The 15,723-nt window shown below is 42.1% G+C and overlaps 1 protein-coding gene across 1 annotated transcript in view; it reads right to left on the bottom strand.

Moving 5' to 3' along the window:
* Nucleotides 1–15,723, bottom strand: part of LOC8031865 (zwei Ig domain protein zig-8) — a 77,306-nt gene that overhangs the window by 22,412 nt on the left and 39,171 nt on the right. The window contains exon 3 of the mRNA XM_042289149.1: nt 2,149–2,359. Coding sequence (XP_042145083.1) covers nt 2,149–2,359 — 211 coding nt within the window. The remainder of the gene's footprint in view (nt 1–2,148; nt 2,360–15,723) is intronic.

Below are 15,723 nucleotides of genomic sequence, written 5' to 3'. Positions count from 1 at the left end.
TCGTAGATGCTCACCGGGACAGCATCTACCAGTGTCCGCTTCCCGGACACTGTGCTTGAAAATGAACCGGCTGTTGGAACCTGAAGCAGAGACCTGGACCCAAACGCCCACTCGTGGCACAGCTGCGAGCGGTGTGACCGATTCGTCCACATCTCCGGCAATGATCGACTCTTTGTTGGCGCTGATGCCACTGAGACATCGGCAGAACTGAATGTGCAACTCACCCTGACGTTGCGGGTCCTGAAAGCTGGTGCCTGTTGTAGGCTGGTTCGATTGCCGCAGGGTGGAGTGGCCAGCGATACGTCGACGGCATAGCCACTGTTGCAGATGACACAGCGGCTGCTAGAGCCGGTGCGAGAGTATCGGGCATTGGAGCCTCCGTCCCGGCAAAGTCCCTGTTACCTTGTACCCGGAAAGCTAGGTTACGGGCCACCTGGTTGCTTCTTGTGGGGGCGGCTTGTACTGAAGACGCCGCAAGGCACGCTCAGTGAGGCCATCCGCTGCCTTGGCAAGCTCGCTCAAATTTTCACACTGCGTCCCTTCTGCCAAATCCGGGAGCTGGGGATGCATTTGGCTTAGCACGCGGTCAACCTTTTCGGAGTCGGGCACCTCTTCGCCGATTCTCTCGTAAAATTCGGCGATGGTGTAAATAAGTACCTTGAGGTTCTCCTCGGGGTGTTGAGTGCGGCGTCTCAACTCGTTCTTTAGACTTCGCTTGGCGTCGATCGAGAGAAACTGGGCACGAAACAAAGCTGTGAAATCATCCCAACTGCCCAAGTCACCGATAAAACATCACCATAATTTGGCGCTCTTTTCCAGTGCCGCGGGAACGACCTGGCTGAGACGGTTTTCAGTGGCGACTCCCGTAATCAAGCAAACGTTTTCTAGCCTCTCGATAAATTCTTCGGGCAACTGTCGATCACTGAAGCCTGTGAACTTCGGCAACTGCGCCGCAATTCTTGGCAGAGGGCCCCAGATGGGTGGACTGCAGCCGCGGTTACCTCGGGTCCGTTGGCTGGGGGCGCTGCAGCAGTCAGTAGCAGTTGGCGCGCTTGAACAGAAACTTACTCCCGCCGCATCGCGGATCCGTCAGTTTGTCTTAAATGCATTCGGTACCTCCAGGTTGTCCATCTTCAATCCCGGACGAGCCCCCAGTTGTTAGGATGGAACATTAAATATCCGTTTGCAATCCAAGGACCTAACTGCACGTTCCCCCGGTCCGTCGTTGTACTCTTTCCAATCCCGTATTTTTCCCCTCGTGACCATCTTAGTGTCTACTGGGGCACGTGCGCCTGGCATAGTCCTTCGCCAGACACTCCTTACAGCGTTTACTTAAAAATAAACATCTGTGCACATTTCTTTGCTAGTGGCTTAGTTCTCAAGCCCGGACAAAACCATGAAGTTTTTCTTGTCCAAAAGTTGAAATATCAAAATGGAGGGCTGATTGGTTGCATTTCGGCACTTAAAAAATAAAATAAATAAATGTTAAATTTAATGAGTTTTGATTTTTGCCGCTCAAAGGAGATGCCACCTTATTCTTAGCTGGGCGCCTACACTGGCACGAAAGCCTGCATTTATAAGTCCAGGGACGCACATTGAAGACTTATCATAGATACCCTTTCAGCCTGTTCAAACTGTGAATAGAATGATGTCTCTCATTCTCCAGTGTCCGCGTAGCTTCAGTCGGGCACTCAGCTAACATCCCTCCCTCCTGAGAGCTCCCGATACGAACAAAAACTGAAGAAGGCGAGAAGAAATGAGCGCGTGGTGTTGTCAGAGCGCTGACCTCTGATTCGAAGGATGGTCGGAAGACTCACCTGCTTTCTCCCTTTGTCTATAACCGCTGTCGTCCTCCAAGCAGAGCGAACGAGCTCGTCGTCTGTTTCTCGACCAGGATCTGAAGTTCGGTGTTTGACGTTCGAACGCCAGACCCTGATTTCGACTTTCTGCGTTTGAACGCCAGAACATCTGCGAGGAGCTGGCCACACTTTTGTTCGCTCTGCTTGGAGATAAGGTGGCAAAGGCAGCTAGCCTTTGTGCCTACCTCCTGTCCTTCCTATCCGAGCTCGCCGCTCCGACGCCATCGCGGGCTCTCGTCACCTTCTCTCACTCAGTTTGTCTCCGTACAATCTCCCCCGGGGTTCTCACCGAGCACGGTGAGGCGTACGAAGTAGGAGATGAGTGGGTGCATGTTTATCTGGCACTCGTAGTCGCCGGCGTCCGTGGGCTGGGTGCGCTTGATCTGGAGCATCCAGTCCTCGGAGCGGTCCATGTGTACCGCCTGGAAACGCTCGTCCGCGGTGTACGTGGCCAGGCCCACCGTGAGGACGTGGAAGTCACGTCGGCGGATCCAGGACACCTGGCGAACAAAAAGTCTAAAATTAGTTTATTTAAAACATTCCTTTTAGATTGCTGGTACCTCCTTATCTTGTTGTTTAATAAGAAATATACACCCGTATTTTCCCTGCCTTAGTATATCATGACCGGTAATGAATTCCATAGAACCCATCACATAAATCCGTTTTGTTTTTTCACTATGTAACGTAACTACAAGAAAAAAAATGGAGTTTAACCCTCGTTTGAGCTTAGGACCAGACGCAGCCCGATGCTACAAGCTAATGAGTCAATCAGACAGCATCCAAAAGCGCCCCATCATGGTGTTCGTCATGTTTATGTGCAAGTTCTATCAGTGCTCTAGATTCGGGTACAAAAAATGCCTAGTTAAGCTACTTGGTTGGTCCAATTAGCTCGTAGTGTCGAACGCGTCTGCATGTAAGCTGAAACGAAGTATAGGCTGCATTTTCGTGTGGTTTAGTGCGGACTGCGCATCGGGCATTCTCAGTTTGGCATTTTTTTCTTAATTTGAAACAGCCGCAAACCTGCATATTCGCTAAAGGATTAATTGCCACCCAACAAAAGCCGAGTGTGAACGCAGCGCTCGTGCAACAAGTAACCGCTCGGATGATGTTGATACGAATAATGCAAGGGTGTCGCCCAGCATTATAATTGGTAACCGCTTGAAGCCGTAAAAAAGCCCTAACAGAGGTTAGAAGTAGGACACTCTTATTGTATAGAATTCAGAATGGACAACAAATTCAACAAATTATTTTCGCGCTCTATGCACTAGTCTTTGAGCCTCCTAATAATCAAATTACTGTTAGTAAAATTTTAACCTAAAATCGTTTCACGCTTTGAAAAAAAAATATTAAACCACCACTTACATTTTTCTATTACTTGTTTCTTTGTTACGTATTGGGTTATGCTAGCGGGAAAGATGAATCGGAGAACGAGTACAATATAAACCAGTCGCCTCTAGGAAGCGATCACTCCTGACATCTCCATCGAAAGGACAAACACTACTCGGTTTTTTATCTCGCCGATCCATCAAATGAGGTCGATACGTTCATCCGGCGTGTGGCAATTTAGAACTCGAGTCGTGGACACGACTACGCCGCGACAAACACGTCCGCATGGGAGCGCACGCGCTTCATTTTCAGGCTGCTGTTTTTTTTTTTGTGGCACATATTGGGGCATTATATCCTAAAAATTGGACATTTAAGTCACTGAACTAGTACTCACCACTTTAAGCCGCAATTTTTTTTTTTTGAAGCAGGGGTTAGAGGATAAAAATGCACCATCATGAATGAACAAAAAACTGGGGAAAGTGCTGATTAGAAATGTCAGTCTGAGAGTTACATGAGTAGCTAGATCAAATCTCGTTAGTCTTAATTCGATAACAAATAAACAATAGCCCTACATTTACTGAGTTCACTGAACTGTTCCTAGATATTCCTTGTCGGTATATTTAACGGCGTACGAGATTTTTTAAAAATCTTTTATCTTTTTTATCTTATCGTCTTGTCCTGTGTTGTATGTTTAAGTGTACAGCCGTCCTTTAACACTGGAAAATACTTCTGTGTACATCACACCAAATGATATATATTGTAAGCAAGTTCGGACAATAAATGTACAACTTGTTTAGTTTTAAGTGATAATTATACCCCCCCCCCTAACTTATTGTTTTATATAGTTATGGGTAAAATATAACCTGGACAATATTTTTAGAAATTTTGACCTTAATGTGATGCGGTAAAAACTTGCAAAACACTTCATATTTATTGAAAAACTACACACACAAATATCACCACCAAAGTTTATTTAAAATGAAAAAAAAAAATAACAGCAGAAACGAGCCCGAGCTTTACTCGCTAGACATTGTTCTCTCCTTGTGCATAGTTCTTTCTTTTTTAATAAAAAAATCCTTACATTACAAATACATAAGCTGCTGCATCCACAAAAGTAGCGCGCCCTTTTTAGGTCTAACGTTGCTCCTTCACCTCTATGCTGTGACGATGTAACATCAAGACATTGCAACTTGTCGAGAAGTTTAGATTCTTCTCAACACAAAAAAAAACATCACAAATTTCACTCCTTCCTGCGACCATATATTGCCTCACTCTATGAATAATATACGCACACAGCTAGCCGTTCCCTATAAACAAGCACCGTCCTGTCAGGCAAACATTTTCCTCTTACGTATCCCACCACACTGCCTTTGTTTCTTCGCAAAAGTAAACTTTTGCTTAAAGTTTTTTGTTATTTTTCATCGCGTGAATGTTTGGAACGCAGCACATGGATGATGCTACTTCCGCTGTCCTCAATATCGATGGGCCGCTGCGGAGTGCATGAGCGAGAAACCTTTTCCGGAGAACAAAAAGCGACCAAAGCGGGACATAGTCTTTGCGGTGAAGCCTCGTTCGGAAATCCAGGGGAGCGGAACGTTCGCACGTTTCGGGGACGTGACTCGGTACACAGTGCGACGACGGACAGTTTGACCTGCGCCACGTTCTCGCACTTCTCTCCAAGTGAGAGGTTTGGGTTGCCGTTTGGTCGATTTCAAATATCGGTTCTTCTAGTTGCACCTGTTTACTCTTTTTGTTCAAAAAAAGCAGAAGGGGCAATCTGGGACCCAAAGCTCTTTATGATAGCATCGTTTCCATGTGTTGTGGAGACAATCGCCGTAAATTATCGGCGTATTGCTTGAGCCGTCGATTTTTGAGGATCGTTGAATCGTTGGCACGGTCTTTCCGTTTTGCTTTTCCAAGCGCCTCTTTCAGAATCTGCTTTCTTTTGGCCATTGAATGCTGGTATTCGGGATTCATTGTAAGGAAGCTACGGTGGAAAGGATTGGGTGATTTTTTTTTTTTCAAAGCACAACGACGAGTGCTAACCTTTACATCAAGGATGTTCCAAGTACCGACTCATTGGATAAAATTAATCACGTATTTAACGGGAGTAATGGCACAATTACGTCGCTTAGCCATACAATTGAATGCTATAATTCGTAAGATAATCAGGTGTACAACGTAATGTACTTCCATCTTGGAGTGCACGGCCTGTTCTTTTTTTAGTTGCACTTTTTTTTTGTAATTTCCGTGTTTCAACTTAACAAAAATTAAACAAGTTTTTCTTTCATTTTGTTTTTGCGTGCATATAAGATAATTTGCAGCTTAATTCGATACCGTTGCGTACCTGAGAACAATTATGTGTGCTGCTTTAAATACCACAATCAATTAGATAAATGAACACGTTTCACCGCGCATAGTAACATTCTTGTATCTTAATTGCAAACGAGATTTCAATTATTAATCCTGGAAACCGTAGGCGCTCGCGCATGTAATTCAATTTGAAGTCGTGCAAAGTAGCTGATCGCTGCAGGCTAAGACCTCGAACACACATAAACTATTTTGTATTAAACAGAAGCCTGTTTTTTATTATACAAAACTCCAATGAGCGTCTTTGTGCATGTTATAATGTTAGTTCCTTTGTTCTTAAATGGGAAACGAGGACGGCGTTCCCTAGCGTCGCGCAGAAATTTAAGCTGACGTTATCCCACTGACATATTGTTGGAGTATTAATAGCTCTGAAAGAGTGATAGATGAGAACCTTTTTTGCTTTTATTTCTTACTGAACAATTATTTTCACGAAGTTTCTCAATTGTAACAATGACTATCCGTCAATCTGTCAAAAAAGCCGGCGTCGGTGGCGTGACGGGAAAATCCTGATTGGTGGATAGGGTCGTGACGTCAGAGCCACATGACCTCGAGCGGGAATCTCAAACAACCCACGACGCCCACGTGCAACGTCACGTCACACGTGGAATGAAAGTGGTTAAAACATGACATGTTGTGCGAATGAAATGTCGCCACATGTCTGGAATAATATCACTTTATCAAGTAATTCATTTGCATTAAAGAAAATTTCAAAGTGTTTTAGGTGGGATTCCAGCCCACGACCCTTCGGTTCCGAGCCAGACACGCTACTGACTAGGGCACTCAAGGCACGCTTGCACGGAGAATGTGAAGGCCATGCGAACGAAGGGGGGGGGGGGGGCTGATAAGGGTATCGCATTCTACTCTTGAAGGGGGAGGTTTAGCGTGCTCCAAGTTTTATATTTTATCTGGAACCCTTGACCTGAAATATTTTGTGTTGTAATCTCAGGCCAAATACAGACTCATTAAACGACTATTCTTCCTTTTTTCGGTAAGATCTAAGCTAGAATACTCTACCTATTTATGGTCTTCATACCAATAATGCATATGTAACAATCTAGATGCCGTTCAAAATAGAGCTTTTGTTTTTATTTGTTGTGGCTTCCCTTTACATACCAGTATATCAGGCTTACTGCTGTTAGCTAACTGAGACACATCGTATAAAAATTCAAAAGCGCAAGCACCAAGCAAAAGAAGAGGGAACAGGAAGGAGCGCTTACTCCAACTGGAAGTTTAATGCATTCCCCGAGGAAGACTTAAAACAAGAATTAGGCTTGTGAAGGTAAAAAAGAAGAAGAAAAATTATTGTGATAGTTTATAGATGCATTAAAAAATTCAAACTAAACCTGACTTCGCCCCTTGACACTAGCGAAAAAAGAATGTAATAAAATTTCAGAAGTATAAACAAAATCAGCACGTCGAAGCTAAGGTTAGAAAACATTAAAGCGACCCGCGTTAAGAAAAAAGGTCGACGTATCTCATCTCTTTCTCGGACAGCGCTATTGATGGTGCGCTTATGCAAGCTCCCCCGAGAGACAATATGGTTTTTGGCTTCATAGAGTTCTCTGGATCTTTTCCTTGGTGTTTGCGCTTTTGAGTTTTTATACAATGTGTAGCCAGCTAGCCCAACAGTTAATTTTGAGTCAATATCTTAGACACACCTTCTCTCTGCCGCAGTGTGTCCCGCCTCTCTCTCTTCATCAAATCTTTGATCAGAATATCCGCCACAGAGAGCCTTTGCTCTCATCTCCTCACCGTGTTATTTCTAATTTCAGAAATTCTTGTAAATTACATGCGATTTCATCGTCCCCCGTACCTTATCAAATGCCAGCATTACCATTTGCTATATAAAAATATATAAACTTCAACGCACCTCCTGTCGGTCTTTTTTATAATAATACAAATATATTTTTGCAGTCACCACGTTCTTCCTTTCTACCTTCGTAAGAATTTTATATCTTTAATAACATGCTTATGTTGTAATGGTTGATTTATGTGTTATACGCACATTCCCTTGGGAAATATCCATTCGGCTCCTCAAGAAAAATCAAGGATGATGTTGATGCTGATTATAAAACACGTGAAAACGTGAAAGGTTTTTTTTTTCTTTAAACAGCTTTGGTGAAAAAAAAGTAATCGAACAAATATTACAAAAAGAAAAACATTTTGAGAGCTATATTTATGGCGCGAAACGAATTTTTAGTTGGCGCGCGCAGGAACCCATGGAAAAGGAGCAACTAACAGGCACCTGACATGCCACCATAGTCACGTGGTGCTTGAGCCTTTTCGGGGGCTTCATATGGGCTCTAAAAGATACTTATTAATCTTCGCTTGAAGTACAACAAAAAATGAAGATTAATAAGTAACCTTTAGATGCCAAAAGAAGCTCCTGAAACAGCGCAAGCACCACGTGACAGAGCTGTGCGCCGGTCAGAAATCGACGGAGGCGGCGCGCCGGAGTGTTCTTATCCGGAGGCGGCGGCGGGGCGCCGGTGGTGGCGTGGAGAAACGCGTTCAGCCGGCGGCGCACTACGCTCAGCGAGCGGCGGCGGCGTGACTTGGTGACGGTGCATGGTGGCGCAGTGCGGCGGCGCATAGGCCTACCACGGGAAAAGTGGCGGCCCTCCCACGGGCTCTATCTACAAATTCGGTTCGCACCGTAAAAATAGCTGTCATAGATTATGTTTGTTTGTTGTTCATTAATTTTAGGCATCCTTTTCTCGTCCAGGCTGTTTAACAAAAAAATGTATCTGTTTGCATGTGTTTTTTAAACGAATAATGGTTTTCAGGTAAGGTTTCTTGCCTTTCACCCCGGCCGCGATTCTAGCTATGTACGCATGAAATTAAGTTAGCCTTCGTTAGCCCTTCTTTCCGACCGGAGTGTAACAAACAATTCGATAGCTAAGCCGAGGTCGCGAGGTTAGTTACATCTTATCCGGACCCAGACGAAAACCCGCCTATTCGCTGGTATTGACCATTTCGCAAGCGAACCTTGTTTTCATGGATGGGTTGCTTTTATCTTTGTATTTGTCCGAAAGGTAGAAGATGTCGAAACGAGTGGTCTGCTCGTCTGGCAACCGTTACTTTGCCGGCCAAGTCATGAATATTCGAGCGCCGTACCCATTCCTGCTTATAATCCCGTACACGCAACGAATGAAAGCTGCGAAAGTCTCGCGGTGATCGCGATCCCGCGAGAGCGTTGCGAGGAAAACTTTCGTTCGTCGGTGTTTGAGGAGCACGCCCTCTTCGCTCGGTGTGCCTTTCCGCTCCAAGCCCGGATGTATATTTCATGCACGCACGCAAATGTGTCAGCCAGTTTATCCCGGGGACAGACCCTTCATTTGGTTTCGTGTTTCTTCAATGTTTTAGGAGCTTGTCTTTATTCTTTTTTTTTGACGAGGAGCATACGAACATTTTGGCAGCATTGACTAGCGATGGGTAAGTGCAACTCCTGGCGCTAAATAAAACATCCCTAACCCTCGTAGAAGCCGTTCACGTAGCAATAGCTATTAAAGTAAAAGAAAGCTCTCCTATAACTGCCCAAAATATTTATAAAAAAACGATAACAGGCGTTCTGTAGGCTATTTAAGATGGTGCTCGGTGCAGTATAAAGATTCCCAGACAAAGGCAGGCAACTGAGCCGTTTGTCGACGCGGCCTCCCTGAGGGATTGATAGTCCTAGCTAAGAGAAAGTAGGAGTTCACTTCGGAAAACGAGTGTAAGAATGCCTGATTTCAGCGTTAAAAAACACGCATTATATATAAATTATTGTAAACATGATAAAACTGCTCCTTTTTAATCTCAATTTAGTTTATAATGAGAGACAACCAACCTAAAGTTTGTACAATAGTAAAGAAGGAAGGAATAAAGGCGAAATAATCAAACATAATGTTATAGGTTTATGCTGCACTTTATTGTATTACTTTAAGCATACACTTAATTTTCTACCCTTGAAGACGCAGCGAAAAAGCCTCTTTGATGGAAAAGTTACTTTCAATTGTTCGCCCTGAAAAAGAAAAAAAAAAGGCGCTAAACGTTGTTTGAAAGCTGTAACATGGCCCATACAAACCTACTTCTGGAGTGACCAGGGGCCATAAAAATTATAGAGTATTTTCTTCCTGTTTAAGATCGGATAGGACTATAAACTAGACAAAAACTAGACACATTGACACCGTTTGCCAAAATTTAACCTTCCGTTCGCGTCAAGTCAATACATTTTTCTACAATAAAAAAGACACCCCTCATTTATCATTTAACGCAAACACGATTAAAAGCTCGTAATTTCTGCGTTTCTTCAATTTCTTTAATCAAGGTGCTTTAATAATTTTAGATTTGGATATCGCCACACCTGTCACTGAGCGAGCGCGCACGTAGTCGTATGATTACCGTGCTTGGCTGTCGCGCGGAAGATCTGGGCTCGATTCCAGGGAGTGGAATGTCGGGTTATTTATTATTTCTACTTGGCATTCTCGCAACTTTGAGAACTTTCTCCTCTGATCGAGCTCCAAATGTCCTACGCGCCCAAAGATTTAGGTTGAATGTTCCAGAAACCCACGCGGCTAAAAAAAGGTACTCCGCATGGCAAGCCGGAGTCAGTCTCGCCCCAGCGTTCGATCCTGCTGTTGCGCCGACTTCGACGCCCGCGACACGCTACTGTTCTTTTCTGTTTCCTTTTTGTTTTGGACCCAAGTTCGCCCCATTAATTGTGTCAGATTTCTCAGTTGTTCGTACTTTCTTCACCTTGTCCTTCGTGACAATATGGCACGAATTTTAGTTTTTGGTAATGAGTCAAATTGCCGCGTTTTAATGACTATATTTTACAAAATTAGACCTCCACCACGGCAGGGAGACAAACAAGTATGCGACTGTTCTGTATGAGAGCGCACGTCTCCAAAGGTCAGCGACACCGGAGAGACCCCGTGCAGACAATGGACGCATACAAGTCCAGAAAAAATGCAGGGTAGGGTTTGTTAGGCTTACGTTTCTAGCGTTGTGATTGGCTCTTCTGCAATCTTTTACGCAAATGCCGGACTCTTATTGGCTCATGCGCGGTAATTAGATGCACGGGACTGGCCACGCCCTAGTCTTCGTGAGCAGTCAGTGACTCTTGTATAGATCAAAAAATAAAAATTACGGAACCTTATCAAAGCGAATTCAGATCCTTTTTACTGCCCAACTCTACCCTAATAAAAGGTTCTGTTGCGCGTGTGAGCGATTGCGTTTGCTGATTCAAGCGTCCTTTGAAATGATTCGGGATTTGGTGCATTTAGCTCACGTATACCCAAACGTAATTTGATTAATCTCTTCGATAGAGTCGCGTTATTAATTAAAAAGCCCAAAAAGTTCTCTCGATTTCTCTTTGCTTTGTACTTTTTGGAATCCAGGATTAATGAGCTTCCGTAATTATGACCTTATCTGCTCACAATTCGGGTTTCGGAAGTACATGGAGTATAGCGAACGTTAGCGCTCCAGGAAGAGACGAGAAGAATGATTTTAGTTTCATCATATGTACTCCGGATATTTCTTGCTATCAAGAATTTTCTCACGATACGGAACGCTTCAGCGTAGAATGAAGAATTTTTTTCTCGCCGTCTCGCGAAGAAAGCAACACGAATGTTACCGCCTAATGCTTCTCACGGGAACCGAGTGCCTTTTCGTCCTCTGTTTTTTGGAAATTCAGACAAATTACTCTTGACCAGCATATAAACTATACCGACGACGATAAAGATGACGAATATGATTGTGATAAGATAGCAGCACTAACGTTTTGACATCTGTAGTTTTGTCCTTATCAATAGCACCTGAACAAGGCCTAACCCTAATCTATTCTTCGTAATCTTCGAATGACACCCAAGGCTAGGAAACACCTCAAATAATTTTGTGCATCTCGGACGTAATGAGGCCGTTTTGAAAAATATTCGCTCTCAAGCGAACTAAAACTCACTTGTTCTTTGCAAACTTGAAAACATCAATACGCCGCAAGCGATATATCGACGTTTTGCAAAAGTCAAGATCTATATTGCTTAATTTTTTTTTTTGTATTTCATTACGATAATACTTAACAATTTCTATGTTTTCTCAAGTCAGAAATAATAAATGTCAATATGTTCGTTTCGTTGGTTTCCGTCGTTCTTTGTAAGGTTCGATTAATGTGTTCGACTATGGTAGACGCTGTATTTCCTAAATCAGTTGAGATCTCTCATTTTGACTCAAAATCGCCGATAAATTGCGTATAAGAAAGTTGATTCTGAAGGCGTCAGAAATGCATTCTTCTTTTACAATAAAACGACGGGTTATCAGATGATTGCAAATCTATAAAACGCATATTTTGTTATGGCTAATATAATTAATCCGTTTAGCCGATCTTGTCCGATCACAGAATCAAGTCGATTTTGATACAGGTGAGATTATGTTTTTATTGTCTTAGATTAATTTTAGAGGGCCTTTTTTAACTGTTTTGAATTGCTCCATATTCCTGTGTGCGCAGCTAGACAAGTTGGCAGCGTGCTTGTCCCCAACACTGATGGCCTACGTTCAAAACCCGCCACCGCATATTTTTTTTTAATGTAAAAAAAAAAATATTTTAGAAAGTGGAGAGAAGTGTTGTTTCTTCATGTTTAGAATGCGTACTTCCACTATGAAAGACGTAGATTATTTTAGAATCCCAGGGAAGGCTCAAAATCAACCATGCCGCGACGTGCGGAGTCAGTCTGGCCCCTGCCCTCGATCCTGCTGTTATGGCGCCAGCGACGCTAGGTTTCTTTTATTTTGCTTTGAGCACAAATTCGCCCAGTCAAACTTTTAATTTCCTTAAGTCATTCGTCACTTTATAAGTTCTCATTAGTGACACTGTGTATATAGATATATTGAATACATAAATAACAATACTTACATATATGCAGGTATGGTAACTATTATAATCGTGATGCAACTGGCTGTTCATAGTAAATAATAACGCCTTGGCTAAGTGACTGTTGTACTACACTCAAAACAGTAAAACAAAAAAAAAATCACCAGGGTAGCTTGGGGACCACGGGAAAGGGGGGGGGGGGGTTGTATTTACGCGCTAACGCGTTCTCTTTAATGTTCTAGCACCAGAGTAAACGGTCATAAAACTACAGCTGTCTTGTCTGGCTTCGTCACAGTATTTATAACTTTTCTACCGAGGCACTTTCTCCGTGCAGATTTCTTAAAAAGCACTTGAAGCACTTATAAAAGCTAAATGCTAAACATATTACGTGTCAGATATAAAATATAAAATAAATTACGCGAAAATAAAATTTATGTATCGCTTGATTATCTAGCGAAAATTTGAGTCATAAGTAAGTTGTCAGATACATTTTATCACTTTTTTTCTGATATCGCATAAACCAGCCAGAGGATACTTGCAGTCAAAAACATGTCAAGGTTAAGTTTTTTCATATATTTTTTTTATTTCGTTTTTATTTTTTTAGCCTCAGCCGGCGGAGGGTATCACCATCAATCTTGCCAGAAAGCCCACTACCCTAGATTGTTCACTGCCACTGCCAAAATCCAAGCCGCGCAAATAAAAAAAAAAAAAAAAAGAGATGAGCGGGCCTTGGCGTACACAAACGTTAGGTAAATATTGTGCTTGGGTTTTTTAACGGCGTCCACAAACAACCCTGTGCTTTCGAGATATATTTTACGACGCTTCCCCCAAGCTATCAGTCTAGAGCGCGCTTTAACGATTGCCTGCCTCTTACAGAGTATCATCATGCGCGAGAATGTATACAAATGTGTGTCCGTGCGCACGTGTGGGTCGTTGCGTGTGTGAGTGTGTCGGCATCGGGCATGTAGTGTCGTTTTTTCGACTGCCTTGCTGATTCTCAAATGAAACGAATAAGAAATTCACGAACGATATTCGCGAAAGATACTCGCGAACTAAATATTTGTAGTCACAAGGAAAAAAGTGAATTGCTTAGGGCAGACTCCCGTTTTTACAGAGGCTGAAGAATGGTTAAGAAATGTGTCCTACGCTTGAAATAAAGTAAAAGAACTGAAATGGTGACCGCCAGAAGACAAAATAAAATATAGAGTGAACGTTGCAATACAAACTAGCCTTCCACGTTACATCGTTTGCGCAGCCGAGCCGTAATTGTTTGTGCAGGTGAGGCCCATATTGAAAAAAGTGTATAGTTACACCAAGATGTAAGTTTAATTTATAGAAGCAGTTTAAAAACTCAGGGACCCTGCTTGCGGATCTAGAAAGCTCTAACCAAGGGAAAGAAAATGCATCTCAGATATTAATATAAAGTTTAAAACAAAACGAGTTAAGCGGACTTACAACAAGGTACTCCCTCATCTAAATCAAAAAAAGGAACAAAACGAGGTTAGAACAACCAGGGAAGAACGAATATCGAGCCCCATCAAATTGTGGACATGTGTGTAAAACACCCCTTATTAATACAACTAAACATATACGATTAAGACAAAATCGAAGCAGGCTTTTATGCCAAAACTCTCTTTTCTATATGGTAGAAAAAAAGTTTCGGCGTGGTACAGCCTAAAAGGAGGATCAAAATGTGTGTTCGTTGCCCTTGAATTCGAAAATGTAAAATTCGGGTATCCACTGTCGTAAAACTTTAAATTAAAATACAGCGCATGGTAGTCGCACCTCGCGTGTTTTTTGTTATTTGAATTAATTGAGGAATTTAAGGCATCTGTTATCAATTTGTTTTGTAGAAAAACTGAGAAAACCAAGCACTCTTGCTCTCTTAGAAGCAGGGAAAAAATCATGACTAATTTGAAAGTAGAAAAAAAAAACTAAATCAATCACTTTTTTTTCAAATTAATTTTATTTAACTTAAATTTTTTTTAAACACTATTTTCGAAAATTGACCAATGTTTCAGACAACTGAAACAATGTATAAAAAAGTATTTCTGGAAATTAATTTTTTCTAGAGTACAGTTCAATTAACAATGCATTTTTATTGGTGTAAAGCCCGAAAGGTTACAGCAAAAGCAGCTTAACATTTTTAACTCGTAAAAGGGCGTTATTATTAATTTCTCGGTAGGGGGGATTTGATTACAATAGCACGTTACTTAACAAACCCATGAAGTCGAAGGTAGAAATAAAGCTCTACGATCTTATTTTCTAAGAACACCGCTATTTGTTCATGTTCAGGCTGCTATCAATAATTCTTGCTTGATTATTTCTTTATTTGCTGCAAAGGTTTGATTGAAATAGTCATAGTAAACATGGTGTGATTTGAATCAGGATTTAAATCATGATATAGATCAAAATTAAATCACGCTTTATTTTACCATCCTGGTTAGGTACAATGTTTCGTTTTCTAAACAAAGTATAACAGTCTAAATAGCCTTTACATACTTTTAGCTAATTATTCTGCTCGCGCATTTATAAAATGTCGTTCACAACATTGATAATAACTGGAGCAAACCCCAAAATTTTGAGGCATGATTTTTTTTTTTTTTTTTTTTGATAACCGGTTTTCAATTTTTGCACGTATTTGTTCAAGTGCATAAAAATAAGCTATATTTTTTCGTTACACAATGCGGAGCGTAAGTCCGTCTTCTTTTGATAGAGTTGTGGTGACGTCATATTGTTGAGCTTTGATTGGCTCTGATTGAATGGTAGTGGGCAGACCTCAGAGCATGCTGCCTCGAGATCTATCCACTATCTTTCAATCAAAGCCAATTAAAGCTCGACTTTTATGACGTCACCACAACTCCTGCAAAAAAAGCAGACGAAATGAAGCTCCGCATAAATTGCGATAGCCAAGAGATTTATCCACCTAAATAAAGATATAAAGGTGAAATTTTTTAACGGGAACTGAAACACTGCAAGCACAAGTGGTTTGACTTCGTACGTAGACAGAATGCAGAACGCGCAAGAAAGCGCCAGCTTACTAAAGAAAGATAAACAGGAAGCACAGTTTTGGTAATGCAGCATGTGGGACGACTGTAATAGCAGCGGATGACTGTCCACGATAAGGATGACAGCCTGTATGCTTCGATGGCAAGGTGCCAAGCATGGCAGCAAATAGTCAATGATTTGTTTGCCGTGTTACTTGTGATGTCGAAAATTACAGGTGGTGAGTAAGGTGGGCAGTCTAAAAGAGCCTTGAGTGGAAGCGACGCGATGTGCTTTTTTTGAGCTTGCCATATGCACACTGCTAATAAACGACGA

The sequence above is a fragment of the Ixodes scapularis genome, unplaced genomic scaffold, assembly GCF_016920785.2.
Source record: "Ixodes scapularis isolate PalLabHiFi unplaced genomic scaffold, ASM1692078v2 PGA_scaffold11__112_contigs__length_91849675, whole genome shotgun sequence".
In the NCBI taxonomy this organism is placed as follows: domain Eukaryota; kingdom Metazoa; phylum Arthropoda; class Arachnida; order Ixodida; family Ixodidae; genus Ixodes; species Ixodes scapularis.
Note: the sequence above shows the minus strand (reverse complement) of the source record. Positions and strands in the feature narration are given on the sequence as shown.